Source organism: Gymnoscopelus braueri (assembly GCF_963280865.1).
Source record: "Gymnoscopelus braueri genome assembly, chromosome: 7".
Lineage (NCBI taxonomy): Eukaryota > Metazoa > Chordata > Actinopteri > Myctophiformes > Myctophidae > Gymnoscopelus > Gymnoscopelus braueri.
Genome location: NC_137608.1, coordinates 47,884,060 through 47,901,614, shown reverse-complemented (window position 1 = coordinate 47,901,614; position 17,555 = coordinate 47,884,060). Strand labels below are relative to the sequence as shown.

At 39.5% G+C, this 17,555-nt stretch overlaps 1 protein-coding gene across 2 annotated transcripts in view; it reads left to right on the top strand.

The window, feature by feature from the left end:
- LOC308087950 (H-2 class II histocompatibility antigen, E-S beta chain-like) overlaps window positions 1-17,555 on the top strand; it is an 88,148-nt gene that overhangs the window by 63,367 nt on the left and 7,226 nt on the right. The window contains exons 1-6 of one of the 2 annotated variants that reach the window (XM_080432207.1): window positions 9,494-9,736; window positions 11,611-11,693; window positions 12,132-12,173; window positions 13,198-13,281; window positions 13,690-13,947; window positions 16,232-16,504. In XM_080432207.1, the coding sequence (XP_080288333.1) occupies window positions 13,215-13,281; window positions 13,690-13,947; window positions 16,232-16,504 (598 nt within the window). In that variant the 5' untranslated portion in view covers window positions 9,494-9,736; window positions 11,611-11,693; window positions 12,132-12,173; window positions 13,198-13,214. Of the gene's footprint in view, window positions 1-9,493; window positions 9,737-11,610; window positions 11,694-12,131; window positions 12,174-13,197; window positions 13,282-13,689; window positions 13,948-16,231; window positions 16,505-17,555 lie in introns of those variants that run through there. The other variant, XM_080432209.1, reaches the window with a different exon arrangement.

The window sequence follows — 17,555 nt, the reverse complement described above, 5'->3', positions numbered from 1 at the left end:
CTGAGCTCGATAGCCAGGTCTTTTGCACGCCCTTTCTCGTTTTGTGTTGTTGAAAGTCTATTCTCGGAGGTGGGAAGCCTCTCAGCACCCCACCTACTCTGTAAAATACACTTTTTGGGCAGAAAATAAAATATGTCAGCGAGACGGAAATTATTTTTATTTACTCCACAGTGCCCTCTACAGATTTTGGTTAATGGTAAGTTCAATCCTACAGATCTGTAGAGGGCACTGTGGAGTAAATAAAAATAATTTCCGTCTCGCTGACATATTTTATTTGCTGCCCAAAAAGTGTATTTTACAGAGTAGTTGGGGTGCTGAGAGGCTTCCCACCTCCGAGAATAGACTTTCAACAACACAAAACAGCCTTTGCTTTGGTGAGTAGCGAAATGGTTTTGTTTATTTTTACTACTCTTGAGAACTCGCAGGGCAGCGGAATTCCTTGTACATGCGCAGAGCGAGGGGTCTTCCAGGGCGTTAGAGGGAACACACTAACGCTCTGAACCAGGGCTACGCTGCTTAGTCCTTTATGCATGAACCCGAAGTTTACAAATTGTACTCTCACGGATGATCCGATCGTCTGATAAAAATATTAAGCATATGGCAAGTTAACTAAAGGTATATAAATGATGCTGAGCTAAACATGTTTCCTAAATTTCGAAGTTTTATAGTTAAACGTTATGATGAAAGTCCCCAGTTCCTCTCACAAAGTGACAGCTGTTGCGCTCAACATTTTTATGAATGGTTAAAAAATCTTTTGAAACTAGCAGATCTACAAGCTCACAACGCTTCACAAGCTTGTAGATCTGCTATTTTCAAAAGATTTTAATTTAAATTTGGGAAATGGGACATTCTGCATACCTTTACTTTTGGTATTTTAAGTATATTTAATTTACTTGCATAATGGGGACACTTTAGTGTTTTATTTAACTTGCAGATGTCAACTCACCACTGTAATTTCATTCATAAATATATTATTCAAAAGTTGTATTTGGAGTGGACTGCTTCAGGACATCTGACAGTTGGCTCTGGTATTTTTATGATCCATTTCACTTTCGCAAAGGGTGTTTAAACTGCAGTGTAGCGGCAGACAGCACTACGTAGTTTACGTCGGCTTTACGTAGACTTCGTCCAGGAGGTCTTTACGTCTATGCTGTCTCGCGAATGTAGTTTTAGCACACACGTAATGAGAACCTACGACGATGGTGCCTCCTGAAGCCAGTTTAGATACCACGTAGAGCACACACAGCTGCCACTAATGAAGATAGATCGTGGCGGGGTTGCTACTGCGCATGTGCGTGGAGGCTCTCACGCAGCTTCTAGGCTACGTCTGAGCTCAAATTCGTTTGGGAAACCTGGCCATTGTCCATTGACAGTGGTGCTTCTCACAAAGCCTCACTTAACTTCTGAACAGCTTCATGTAAAACCAAACCTATTGGTCTAATCAATGAAACTGAGGGTGCTGGAGAGTTCATTACTGAACACTGAACAAATAGTGCTAACATCAGGAAACAGCACTAAACTATTAAAATGGTCCGTAACTATTCATTGCTATAACATTAATAACCACTCAAGTGTCTATTGTGAATGTATTACCTGCAAACCAAAGATGTGTGATGGTTCTTACTCTAATAAAAACTAAACAAAATAGAACAGAAGCAATAGGTGAGCACAAAGTGGTGCCATTGATAGAATGCATACTGTGGTTCTATACGGGAGAACATTTGGTATTAAAGCTGCAATGTGTAACTTTAATGTACTACCCAGGATTTGAACCTAGGTCTCCCGCACGAGAGACAAATCCTGCTGTTCTTCTAAGAAGGCATTCCAGGGGAGATACTGCACTTATGACCTTCAGGCAGCGCTACTTGTGTAACCAGTAGGTGTCCTACCCAACATCAGGGTCCAAATGTCTCAATGGAAGAGAAGGGAACACCTCCAACCACTGCACATGTACTAGTTATATTGTATTATACTATACCATATAGATTGGTTCAAATGTTTTATCCATTAAAGTAAGGTTTGTAGCTTTAAGTGGGAATGTTGCTATCGGTTCTGTGGGTACAATCAAATACCAATATCAACCATTGGAGACTGAGACTTTTATTTTAAACTTTTTATGGTTTTCTTAAAACTGCAACCTACAGCATTGTCCTTACAGATAACCTATTTGTATAATTTTGTACCTTGTAAGATGTATTTTATCTTAATAAAAGTATTTAAAATGACCATTTTGTTCAGTTATATTTATTAACTAGTTTTGTCAATGGTTTCTTGTCAGCAACTTGTTTTTTTTTATCCCCACAAACAGCAGATGTCAGTGTTGGAGAGATGAAAAAAGTGTTGGTGGGAGTAGATGTTGTTAGACATATTGAAAATGCAATGGAAAGACATGGAGAAATTAGAAACAAGACATTGAAATGCCATTATTATTATTATTATTGTTAATTGTTATTGTTATTATTATTAACAGTAGGCGGTGGAGGTACCAATCTCTGAAGGGTAGAACTGTTATGATTGGAGCCCGACTGATGGCAGATGTTTTTGGTCTGATGGCTTACAATTTGGTTTTCAATGTGGGGGGCCTCCACCCTCCACCCCTGGAGGGTGGAGGCCCCCCACTGGCTCCCTGTTCGTTACAGGATTCAGACCGATGGACACTTTTACGGCCTCCAAAGGCTGCTCCAGGCCGCATCTGGAGATTGCCCGTTTCAGCACGGCCGAGACGGGCTCGAGAGACTCCTTTGCCTGGCTAGGAGCCTCCGTCCTCATCGCTGCAGGCACAGGAGGACCCGGACTGGCCATCGTTACCTCCTGTGCCCGGTGGGAGGTGAACTCGTTCTCCTCCTCGTCGCGGAAGGCGTCCTCTCCCCCGAAGTCCTCGCCGTCCGAGCTGCCCTCTGGCGTCGGTGTGTCGCCCCAGGCGAGAAGAGAGAAGGGGGGGAGAGGAAGGAGGGACACAGCAGCCGAGCAATGGCCCACTGGCCTCGGCTGGGGTGGCCTGGTCCGGCACCGAAGATAACGCCCCAGGTGCAGCTTCGCTCCGGACCTTCCTCCTGGCACCGCTGGACCTCGGGGCATCCTGTCGCGGTAGTCCTGCGGACCCAAGGCCTGCGCTCAACACCGACGCCGTGGAGCCCATGGCCAGGCTAGCGTCGGGGTGAGCGCCGCCGCTGCTGCTGGAGGCCGCCAGCCCTCTGGCTCTGGAAAGACGATGCTCCAGCTGATAAACTGTGAAGTCATCGCAGGGCTTACGCGCGTCCTCGTCTCCTGGGTTGTTCAGGGCGAGCCACGCGTGGTTGGGTCCCAGGCACAGGAGGCATAGACGGTGGCGATCGTCCGCTGCTACAGGTAGGCCGCAGCCTACTAGGCCGCAGACACGAGGCGCCTCCATCTTCTCCTCTTGTTTAGGCACGAGGCAAAAGGCTAGCTAGCGCTAGCCTAGCTTAGCTGTTAGCCTTTGTGGTGTAATTGAGGCAGTAAACTGCAGGCTACCATGCTGGTAGGTTGTAATAAAGCAGAGGAGAAGAGAGAGAGACGTCCGGATCCATGTTCCATGTTTGTGTAATTATGAAGTTGGTTTTGATCTTTGGAAACCCACGGAGGGGAATAGAACGGTTATATTTTGTTTTAAGAGCCAGTTTTAGAATGTGGCTGTTTATGGGATTAATGAAGCGGTCTTGCCTCTTGACTTTGTGAACGGTTTTAAATTTAAAGCATCATCTACTGTAACATGAGTCTCATGGGGAGATAATGTAGGCCTGCTGTTTCGTGTTGCTGTTTATTTTTGAGGGGGAGGCATTTTCGCAATGCCCCGTCTTTGTTTTACCGTGTCCCAGGCAGTGGTGGAAAAAGTACTCAAATTCTCTACTTAAGTAAAAGTACCAATACTGCAATATAAAAATACTCTGTTACAAGTAAAAGTCCAGAATTCAAAATGTACTTGAGTAAAAGTACAAAAGTATTGGCATAAAAATGTACTTAAAGTACCAAAAGTAAAAGTACTAAATATTTGAAAATAGCAGATCTACAAGCTCACAACGCGTCGCGATGCGACGCGTTGTGAGCTTGTCGATCGGCTATTTTCAAATAGCCTAGGTATAAAATAGGGCTAAAGTGGTTAATGTGTGTTTCATTATATTATAATTTATATCTGTAAAGTAACTAGTAAGTTAGTTTTCAAATAATTGTAGTGGAGTAAAATTACAATATTTTCCTCTGAGATGTAGTGGAGTAGAAGTAAAAGTATTGGAAATTGGAAATACTCAAGTAAAGTACAAATACCTCAAAATTGTACTTAAGTACAGTACTTGAGTAAATGTACTTAGTTACTTTCCACCACTGGTCCCAGGCCAGAGTGTATCTTGTATTTTTTTGGGCCGGAAATGTAGTTTTTGCTACACGTCTTGACTTCCGCGTTGCCACGTGATATCCGGCGAGACGCAACGACTGAGGAGTTTTAGCTTTTAAATCTTAATAAGCTACTTTTCTTATATATATTACATTCGTAATATGTTCTTCTTTAATCCATCAAGACCGGGAACGATCTGTGTAATTTTTATATTTCTTGGGCTGTTCAAAAATAGTAGATCTACAAGCTCATAGCGCGGCACCGAGTGCCGTGCTATCATGAGCTTGTAGATCTGCTTTTTTGTTTTGTTTTTAATCGTGGAAGATTTGTGCAAATCTTTTAATATAAAAATGTTTTAACGCCGATCTGTGCTTCTGGGGGTCCCTGGAACAACATATTTTGAGATGGGGGTGGGGGTCCGCGGCCAAATACATATAATTTTGGGTGGTCGTTGACATGGAAAAGTTGGAGCACCACTGATATAGCAACACACTGTTAGGATTTAGATTTTTTTTTTAGATATGTATTTGGCCGTGGACGTGGAAGTGATAGGCACCAACCAATATAGTCCAGGGGCCAAGCCATATTTTGGTACCACCTAAGGTGAAAGTAGAATCTTTGTGTCTCCTACCCCAGGCATCAAATTATTGCGACAAAAAACAAAATATATCCATGTATTCAAGGCTTCATGGGGTGTGCAATTGATAACTTCTCAGATTTTTGGTGTTTGCAAAAAGACTGCTTTCCATAAGCTTGTAAAAGTTGACCCTCCTTCGGTCTATGGTGGTCATAGCTGAATGGGTAGAGAGTCCAACTGGAAAGCCTTGAATGCATGGATATATTTAGTTTTTTGTCGCAATAATTTGATGCCCGGGGTAGGAGACACAAATATTCTACTTTGTGTCTCCTACCGGATACATTAGCCCGTAGGTAGTGATAACTGCCATTAAGCTACATGATTGGAAGGGCTATCATACCAGAATATAAACTAGAGACATGTAGACAAAAATACAAAAACTTTACGGTCACCTTAGGTGGTACCAATTTGTGTTGGCCCCTGGACATAGGATAGATACGTCCTGTGTTCTCTCCACTGCGGGTTTGTCTCTTGTAGTTTTCTTACAGGGGAAATGCAAGGCAGTCGTTCCAGCACAAACACAACACAACACAACACAACACAACACAACACAACACAATACAACACAACACAACACAGGACCAGTTATATGAAGATAAGATAATATAATAGTATAATGAGCATAATAAAGAATAGCAGAATATATTTAATTATTATCCAAAATAATAATAAATGGGAAGTTTTTTTTAATTAATTCTACAGTTTCACATACGAACGTGGGCTACAAAAAACTAAACATATCCGTGCTTTATTGTTATAAATTGCAGTCTTCTACCATATGAATCTGTCATTCATAATTATTGATGTAATTCACATGTAGCCTACTTAAACCCTCTATTCTCAGTAAAAACGGACGTAAACTTTTTTCTGTCAACACCAAATCTCTTTGCCAAAAATAGCCGATCTACAAGCTCACAACGCGTCGCGCTGCGAGGCGTTGTGAGCTTGTAGGTCGGCTATTTTTGGCTATTTTTGGCTATTTTTTTTTCATATTGCTCGATAATATGGATAATATTAATATTTAATATTGCACATGTATAATGTTTTCATGTTGAGTAGTGCTATTTATTCCTCTGTCCTCACTTGTACAAATAGCACTAGTCAAAGAACTACACTTCTTCTGTCCTCACTTGTACAAATAGCACTAGTCAAAGAACTACACTTCCTCTGTCCTCACTTATACAAATAGCACTAGTTAAAAAACTACACTTCCTCTGTCCTCACTGTACAAATAGCACTAGTTAAAGAACTACACTTCCTCTGTCCTCACTTGTACAAATAGCACTAGTCAAAGAACTACACTTCCTCTCTAGTCAAAGAACTACACTTCCTGAAAAACGGCGCTGCCCTCCAGCTGCTCAAAGCCCCGGAAGATATCAAAGTAACGGCCGGAACCGGAACAAGGGCTTGAGACAACTAGCGTCAACTTGCATCTTATGTGTGGATGCACCCTTACCGGTCTTAATAAATATAGAAAATGCATGCTTCCTGGTGTGAGGGTATATTCACAGGAAAAGACACACTTGTGAGATTCTCCTTCAAGTGCCTTAACCCATTTAGACGGGGAATTTTAAGATTTCTTTGGGCTATTAAAAAATAGCAGATATACAAGCTCATAGCACGGCACAGAGTGCCGTGCTATGAGCTTGTAGATCTGCTATTTTCTTTTTTGAAAACTCTTTTAATACATTTTAACTCAAATCTTTGGGGGTCCCTGGAACAAAACATTTTCAGATGTTTTTTTTTCTCATTTTGGGAGGTCCTTGACCTGAACAAGTTGAAGAACCACTGATATATAGCAACATAAGTAAAAGGAAAAAAAAAAACTGTTACGATTTAGAAGACATTTGTAGAATCCCCCAGAAGCAATAATATTTGAGTTACAAATGTTTGCTTTAAAAAATATATATATTGAAATTAGCAGATCAAGCTCATAGCGCGGCACTCGGTGCCGCGTGGACACTTGGTGTCCAGTATCACTGACACCATGCTGTGATCATAGCAACGACCCCATGACCCCCGGTCAGCAGAATATCATCTGTAGATCCTTTCACCATGCATTGTTCTTAATTAACCCATTAAGACCGGGACGCATACATGTCATTTTTAAATTTCTTTGGCTAAATGGTAAATGGTAAATGGTAAATGGTGCATTTATAAAGCTCTTTTATCCAAAGCGCTTTACATAGATTGTGCATTACATTCACCCATTCACACACACATTCATACACCGATGGAGGAGGAAACCATGCAAGGCACCAACCTGCTCATCAGGAGCAATTAGGGGTTCAGTGTCTTGCTCAAGGACACTTTGACACTAACTCTGGGGGAGCCCGGGATCAAACTGGGAACCGTGATCTGGCCACTCTACCCCTGAACCACTGCCGCTACTCAAAAATAGCAGATCTACAAGCTCATAGCGGGAGCTTGTAGATCTGCTATTTTAGAAGAATTGTGAAAATGTGTGCAAATCTTTTAAAGCAAACATTTTTTTTTTTTTTTTTTTTCTTAAATTTTTATCCCACGATTTTGTAACCCTATTTTTTACACCCAGTGCCAATTGTCTATGTAATCCTGGGCACTACCTTCCCTCTGCCAACCTAGGGAGGCCAGGGCCGAGCTCATGCCTCCTTCAGTGCATGAGAGCCAACTGACCTTCTTGTCACCTGACAGGGGAGAGTTTCCCTGGTTGGACGTAGCGCGTGGAAGGAACACGTTATTCCAACCAGTTCCCTTCCCCTCCATCAGGCGCCCCGGCTGGCCAGGGGGAGGCAGTATAGTGACCAGGATTACTGCATGTTTTTGTGAGGGTACCTACCCTAGGAGACACGGGGAGAACATGCAAACTCCACACAGAAAGGCCCTTTCGCCAACCCCACCTAGGGTATGGGCACTGATGACGCGGAGGAGAAAAAAAAATTCTCCTCCGCAAACATTTTTAACTCAAATCTTTGCTTCTAAGGGGTCCCTTGAAAAACATATTTTGAGATGGGGGTCCACGGCCAAATATATATAATTTTGGGGGCCCTTGACATGAAAAAAGAACCTGATATTATAGCCTATACGTAAGTTTTTTCAAAAGAACTGTTAGGATTTAGAAGACATTTGTAGAATCCCTAGAATAACCTCTAAAAAAGATTTGAGTTACAATTTTTTGCTTTAAAAACAAGATTTGCACAAATGTTCATGGTTTAAAAAAAATAAACAGCAGATCTCGAGTGCCGCGCTATGAGCTTGTATATCTGCTATTTTTTGAATAGCCAAAGACATCTGAAAATGACACAGATGCGTTCCCGGTCTTAATGGGTTATTTAGACCAGTGGTTCTCAAACCTTTTCGTGCCAAGGACCCCCACATTGATATGTATGTGGCCGCGGACCCCCATCTCAAAATATGTTGTGCCAGGGACCCCCAGAAGCAAAGATTTGAAGTATGAATGTTCGCTTTAAAACATTTATATTCAAAGATTTGCACAAATGTTCACAATTTAAAACAAAATAGATCTAAAAGCTCATAGCGCGGCACTCGGTAAAGATCTCTCCCAATAATTCTAATTGGCTGTTGAGTGAATCAGGAAGTGAAATACAAGTTCGGGGAGTTTCCAGTGAGAAGCTTCAACCAACCACACACACACACACACACACACACACACACACACACACACACACACACACACACACACACACACACACACACACACATATATAACATCGCGCGCGCGCGATGTTAGCCTCTGTCAGTGGGGGGGGGGGGGGGGCAAAAGCTATGGAACTCTGACTGGTATTATTTTACACTATGGAATTGGAAATAATAGACCATATTCACCTGGTGGCCATTTTTGCATTTTGCATTGAATAAACAGGGTGGCAACGGGGTGGCATTTCATTAACTTAATAGCAAAATGGCCGCCGTGTGAATAGGGTCTTCAGAGACCACACCCCCTTGTCACCCTGCATAATAATGCATATGTGCAGAGTAGACCAGTGGAGTGCTCCAGCATTTTATTTGGGTTTTCTCTTCTGAAGTGACCAGATATTTTACTTTCTGATTCAAGTTGTCCCCCTTTCTTTCTTTCTTTCTTTCTTTCTTGTGTTTCTCTTCAACAGAATCAGAATCATCTTTATTGTCACATCACAGGTTAAAGGTGTAAAGAAGTGGGTGAAATTATTTTTTGTACATCTCCATCGTTTTAGTTATTTTCAGAAAGAGAAAGAAAATAAGATGGGGGAGGGGCAAGGAGAGAAAAAATATGAATTAAACAAAGATATTTACATACAGTATGTACATGAGGTTAGATATAAGGTGCATAAGGTACAGTATGTACATGAGGAGACATAAGGTGCATCAGCAGCAGCTATACTGTTCATGATATGTGCAATAATCCAGACTGTCCTCTTTCCAGAAACAGATGATGTAACATCATATCTTTAATCTGATTGGCTGATTCTTCTGAACTAAAGAACGAGTCCTCCTTCATTCTCTTTCAGACTCCAGAACTTCTCTTTCAGTAAACATCTGTTTATGCTGATCTTTTTATTCTGATCTGTTTATTCTCATCTGTTTATTCTCATCTGTTTATTCTCATCTATTTATTCTGATCTGTTTATTCTGATCTGTTTATTCTCATCTCTTTATTCTAATCTGTTTATTTCCATCTCTTAAATTCAGTTCAGTTTTGATCAGTGAAGATAAAGATTACAGCCACCCTATTATCCTCTCCTCTGTACTTCATGTCAAAGCGATCCCAGGAAGTAAGTACATTATATTTATGTTATTATATAATATATACATGTATATCTACTGTTATAAACCAAATATGAACGATGCACAATACAAACAAATGACACACACACACACACACACACACACACACACACACACACACACACACACACACACACACACACACACACACACACACACACACACACACACACACACACACACACACACACACACACACACACACACTTTGATCACATGACCAGTGTTTTTTTAAAGACATTTGATGGTTTCAGCAGTGAGATGTAATGAGGCTTGGATTGAGGCTTAATGAACATGAACAGCATTTTACCAGTGACGCTGAACAAACACACACACACACACACACACACACACGCATGCACGCATGCACGCACGCACGCACGCACGCACGCACGCACGCACGCACGCACGCACGCACGCACGCACGCACCCACCCACCCACATAGACAAGTGATTTTAGCCTTTGTCAGTAGGGGGGGGACAAGATTTTGTTGGAGAGAGAGGTGGGGAGGGGGGGTGAGACAAAAGCTATTGGACCTCTGACTGGTATTATTTTACACTATGGAATTCGAAATAATAGACCATATTCACATGGCGGCCATTTCTGCATTTTGCATTGACAAAACGGGGTGGCATTTCATTAACTTAATAGCAAAATGGCCGCCGTGTGAATAGGTCTTCAGAGACCACACCCCCTTGTCACCCTGCATAATGATTCATATGTACAAAGTAGACCAGTGGAGTGCTCCAGCATTTTATTTGGGTATTCTCTTCTGAAGTGACCAGATATTTTACTTTCTGATTCAAGTTGTCCCCCTTCCTTTCTTTCTTTCTTTCTTTCTTTCTTTCTTTCTTTCTTTCTTTCTTTCTTTCTTTCTTTCCATCTTTCTTTCTTGTGTTTCTCTTCAACAGAATCAGAATCATCTTTATTGTCACATCACAGGTTAAAGGTGTAAAGAACTGGATGAAATTCTTTTTAGTGCAGCTCCATCGTTTTAGTTATTTTCAGAAAGAGAAAGAAAAGAAGACGGGGGAGGGGCAAGGAGAGAATAAAAGATGAATTAAACAAAGATATTTACATACAGTATGTATATGAGGTTAGACATAAGGTGCATAAGGTACAATATGTACATGAGGAGACATAAGGTGCATAAGGTACAGTATGTACATGACGCTAGACATAAGGTGCATAAGGTACACTATGTACAGGAGGAGACATAAGGTGCATAAGGTACAGTATGTACATGAGGTTAGACATAGGTGCATAAGGTACAGCATATACATATTACAGTCATTTAGCAGACGCTTTTATCCAAAGCGACTTACAATAAGTGCATTTAACATAGGTAGGGAACAAAACTACTAATCAACAAGCAACCAAGAGTATACCTAGCGCTAAGGTAAAAGTGCAATATATCAGCTACCTACTTTCTTAAACAGATGAGACAAAATAGCAAAATCAAATGAGCACAAGCTAAAACAAATAAGTGTATCGACTAAACAAGATCCAATAAAACAATACAAAAATAAAACAAGAGTTCGTACAACTAGTTAACAACAAGTAGGCCAGGCAAAGAGGAAGGGTAGTGTTTCCTGAAGAGAAACACTACCCTTCCTCTTCCTCTTTTACATGAGGAGACATAAGGTGCGTAAGCAGCTATATACTGTTCACAATATGTGCAATAATCCAGACTGTCGTCTTCTTGGAAACAGATGATGTAACATCATATCTTTAATCTGATTGGCTGATTCTTCTGAACTAAAGAACGAGTCCTCCTTCATTCCCTTTCAGACACCAGAACTTCTCTTTCAGTAAACATCTGTTTATTCTGATCTGTTTATTCCCATCTATTAAATTCAGTTCAGTTTTGATCAGTGATGATAAAGATTACAGCCACCCTCCTCATCCTCTCCTCTGTACTTCATGTCAAAGCATCCCAGGAAGTAAGTACATTATATACATTATATGTTATTATATAATATATACATTTATATCCACTGTTATTATATAAAACCAAATATGAACGATGCACAATACAAAGAAATGACACACACACACACACACACACACACACACACACACACACACACACACACACACACACACACACACACACACACACACACACACATACACATCCTGTACACATACACATACACATACTGATACACATATGCACACACACACACACACACACACACACACACACACACACACACACACACACACACACACACACACACACACACACACACACACACACACACACACACATGTGTTTTGGGTTTTCTCTTCTGAAGTGACCAGATATTTTACTTTCTGATTCAAGTTGTCCCCCTTTCTTTCTTTCTTTCTTTCTTTCTTGTGTTTCTCTTCAACAGAATCAGAATCATCTTTACATCACAGGTTAAAGGTGTAAAGAAGTGGGTGAAATTATTTTTTTGCGCAGCTTCATCATTTCGTCGCCTTGCTAAACTAATGGCCTATGTCATTTTTTAAAGTTTTTCAGGAAAATAAAAAACTGATCCAAAACAAAACTATGATATTTCTTAATCATTTCACCCAAAATGTTTATAACAAATTATGACTATTTAAATAGAAATAACACTGTGTAACATAAAAGATTTAAATAGGTTTAAATAGGATTCAATCTGACTTACGCCAAAAAATATTTTTTTTTTTTGCCTAAATCAGTAAATAATTTGGCCTAAGTCACAAAACCATGTGACTTAGGCCAAAAAAATGGCCTATTTTGGCCTAAGTCACACTAGGGAGTTAGGCCATTATACTAAAAGGGGAGTGAACGGCATGATCCTTTTCAATTAAGAGATGGGCGATTTTACCAGAGGTGGCCAGTGTCATGAGGAGCTGACTTAGGCAAAAATATCATTTTCCTCAAAAAATTACTTAGTTATTTTCAGAAAGAGAAAGAAAAAAAGACAGGGGGGGGGGCAAGGAGAGAATAAAAGATGAACTAGAAAATGTAGTCCTCGGAGCACAGGTCGGAACGAAAACTTACTCTCCACATCTGGCGGAGACAATTAAACAAAGATATGTGCATACTGTATGTACATGAGGTTAGACATAAGGTGTATAAGGTACAGCGTGTACATGAGGAGACATAAGGGGCATAAGGTACGGTATGTACACAAGGAGACATAAGGTGCATAAGGTACAGTATGTACATGAGGAGACATAAGGTGCATAAGCAGCAGCTATATACTGTTCATGATATGTGCAATAATCCAGACTGTCGTCTTCTTGGAAACAGATGATGTAACATCATATCTTTAATCTGATTGGCTGATTCTTCTAAACTACAGAACGAGTCCTCCTTCATTATTTTTCAGACTCCAGAACTTCTCTTTCAGTAAACATCTGTTTATTCTGATCTGTTTATTCTGATCTGTTTATTCTCATTTGTTTATTCTCATCTATTAAATTCAGTTCAGTTTTGATCAGTGATGATGAAGATTACAGCCACCCTCCTCATCCTCTCCTCTGTACTTCATGTCAAAGCGATCCCAGGAAGTAAGTAATATTTATGTTATTATATAATGTATACATTTATATCTACTATTATTATATAAAAACAAATATGAACAATGCACAATATAAACAAATGACACACACACACGCGCGCGCGCGCGCGCGCGCGCGCGCACACACACACACACACACACACACACACACACACACACACACACACACACACACACACACACACACACACACACACACACACACACTCCTCTTACTGCCTGCATATACAGTATTGGATCTTGAATGATGGTCCAAATACATAAACAGATGTTAGGAACTGTTGTTGTGACAAACACTTTTTCCACCACTGCAAACATGATTGTTTATGATAATGTGTTATTGTCACTGTGAAGACGTTTGTTGTTGAATTTAATTTCATCTTTGTTTTATTTCCAGTGTTCCATGAGGAGATTAATGTCATTGGCTGTTCAGACACAGTTAAAGACCCATATAAAGAGCACATGTTTGCACTGGATGGTGAAGTGATGATGTACGCAGACTTCAACAAAGGGAAGGTGGTGGAGCCTCAGCCTCCGTTTGTAGATCATATGACCTACTCTGCAGGAGCTTATGGAAGAGCTTTGAATCAGCAGGCGCTCTGCAAACTCAACCTGGACACCACTCGCACTGCCTTGAAGAAACCACCAGTGAAAGGTACATGAATACTATGAACACAAAAGTTATTAACTAAAACGGTTGAATATATTTAACATTAATGAAAATGTTTAAACATTTATATTAAGCATTTATGGTGAAATATTTTCTAAATAATATGTATTTCTAGTAAACATGAATATGTGCTCAAGGTGCTTTATTATATATATATTTTTTTTTTACAAATCTATGCATTCTGTACAGCCTGAGCTGTAGGTGAGGTGTAGATGGTACAACTTGGTGTGACCGTGTTACACTATATACGTAGTATACTGTGCAGATTTTTTTTTTAAATAGCATATACCATCCAAAAACCATCTGAGGAAGCGTATCCTGGTGAATCTATCTCTGGTGGGACACTATTTTAAAGACGTAACGCGGCCCATGACCAATGACCACTGAGCGTATCTGATACACTTTCATTTCTTTATTTGGATTTTCAATTAAAAGACATATGAATCATGTGAAAATCCAAGATAATACGATTATACAACAGTTACCATCAAATGTTCCTGTGATTCATGAATTAAATGACAGAGGTGAGTAACTAAGTACATGTACTCAAGTACTGTACTTAAGTACAATTTTGAGGCATTTGTACTTTACTCGAGTATTTCCAATTTCCAAATCCATTATTTGAAAACTTTAGTTACTAGTTACTTTGTAGATTTTGATTATCATTACAAAACATACAGTAACCACTTCAGCCCTATGGGCCATTTGAAAAGCCGATCTACAAGCTCACAATGCGTCACTAATCACGATTTGATGCATTGTGAGCTTGTAGATCTGCTATTTTCAAAAGATGTGTATACATTTCAAAACTTGAAATGGGAAATGTTGTATAATGAGTATTTTTACTTTTACTACTTTTACAAGTACATTTTGAATTCCGGACTTTTAATTGTAACAAAGTATTTCTCTATATTACAATTTTTGATACTTTTACTTAAGTAAAACATTTGAGTACTTTTTCCACCACTGAAGGATGGTAGTGTGTGTTGTTAATGTTATGTTATGTTTGTTTGTTTAATTTATTGATTAATACAAAAAAAGCTCATAGCGCGGCGCCGCGCTATGAGCTTGTAGATCTGCTGTTGGCTGGGGGTGGGCGTGGCTTATCACCTTGGGGGGTTGGTTTGAAGCTGTGGGTGTGGCCTATCACTGGGGGATTAACATATTTATCCTATCTCAACTGGTTGGGCCCCCCAAAACAATCCTATTTGAACTGGGGACCTCCCAAAATAATCATATTTGTGCAAGCTTGTAGATCGGTTATTTTCACAACGTTTGCCTCTTTCTTTTGTATTTGACAATTTGGCCAATTTGCTATTAAAAAGGTCTTAAAAGTCATTAAATTGTCACTTTATAAATGTGCAGATACTCTGTATCCACTTATACTGTATGTTGGTTTGTTTACTGTTGAGTGAGAAAACAATGTTACCTATTAAGCTAATCATCTGGGGACCCCCAGAAGTCAATGCACTCATTCAATTATTTGAATTGAATGATGATTTATTTGATACATTTGGAGTTTATATAAAAAAATGCAATTTAATTTAAAAAGCAACAGTTTAGTGTTTTCGTTTAGGTTTGCAATGCAGTCTTTAATTACAGTATAAATAATGACCTTTATTTGTTTAATATAACTCAGCTGATTGTTATAATGATTGACCTGGTATCCTATAGTTTCCTTGAGGCTCTACATTGTTCTCTGTACTGACTATTTACCTTGTTTGCTGACTAGAGTCAGTGGTGGGAAAAGTACTCAAATGTTTTACTTAAGTAAAAGTATCAATGCTGCAATCTAGAAGTACTCTGTTACAAGTAAAAGTCAGGAATTCAAAATTGATGTGAGTAAAAGTGCAAAAGCATTGGCAACAAAAGTACTTAAAGTACCAAAAGTAAAAGTAGGCTACTAAAATGTTTGAAAATAGCAGATCTACAAGCTCGTAGCGCGGCACTCGGTGCCGCGCTATGAGCTTGTAGATCTGCTATTTTCAAATAGCCTAGGTATAAAAAGAAGGGGTTATCCTCGATATACATGATGGGGTCTGACAGACAGACAGACAGACAGACAGACAGACAGACAGACAGACAGACAGACAGACAGAGTCCTTGTTTACTTTGTAATTGTATTTAAGCTACTAAGATGCCCGAACCTATTTTAGACTTTATGTAGTGACATATTTAGCCGATAGGGGGCTGTTATAGCCTAGTGTTGATATTATGCAGATGATAATAAAACTGAACATTAATAACATTTTTAATTGTCTATTTCCAGATGGATATGTGTTCTATCAGGCTGCCCGCTGTGTGTTTAACTCCAGTGAGCTGAAGGACATACAGTACATACAGTCATATAATTTCGATGGTGATGAGCTGGTCAGGTGGGACAGTAGAGTAGATCAGTGGGTTGGATACACTGAGCTTGGTGTGAAGAACGCAGAGAGCTGGAATAAAGATCCTGGAGAACTGGCTTTTAGGAGATCACTACGAGAGGCATCCTGCAAACCCAACACTGAGATCCACTACTCCTCTGTTCTGAACAAGAGAGGTGAGCTGATCTCAGAGCAGCACTCAACACTCATCACCTCATAAACTATAACATGAAATCACATGATTCTATTCAGAGATGATTAATGGTGTTAATATTGATCTGATAATGATTATAAAACATTACTTAATCTGCTGAGAAACCTTTCAGATCCTCTTAAACACTTAAAGGAGTAGTTCACCCCAAAAAATACTTATTTTCTATCAATCACACCCCATGAAGCCTTGAATTCATGGAGATTGTTTAGTTTTTGTCTCATTCCTGAGACAATAATTCGATTACCGGCGGAAAGATGCTAATGTATCCGGTAGGAGACTCAAAGGAGACCGCCGGTCATCAAATATTGTCTCAGGAATGAGACAAAAACTTAAAAATCTCCATGAATTCAATGCTTCATGGGGTGTAATTGATAGAAAATAAGTAATTTTTGGGGTGAACTACTCCTTTAAGCCTGATTCATACTCTATCCTAACACGCTGTCACACAGTGGAAATAGCAGATCTACAAGCTCACAACATGTGGTGTCACCATCGTACACCGAGTATAAATGAAACATATAGATCTATTTCTGAGAGTTTTCACCCAAACATAATGACCTGCCTAAAACAGAGACACCAGGATTAATGTTTTAAATTAACTTTAAAAAGAAGGCTAAAACACACCTCTATACACTTCATTTCACCACCTGATTTTATACTTTAATTATTGTCTTTACTAGTTTGTTTTGTATGTTTTTAATCACTTTAGTAATATTCTACAGGATTTTGTGTATCGTTGTGTTTGTCTCTACTCTAGTTCATTTGAACTATTTTCATTAAATGATATTTAATGGTTTATTGTTGTTTATGTAAAGCACTGTGTAACTATGAATTATTTAATATGTTTAAATTACATTATATAAATGAATTCTACTTTGTAGAACACTGTAGACTATTGTAGAATCTACAATACGCTATGAAATGTTATTATCTGGTGCCATCTGGTGGCCAAACATTGACACTTACAATTGCAATGTAGGCATTTATCAGACACTCTTAATCCAGAGTGATTT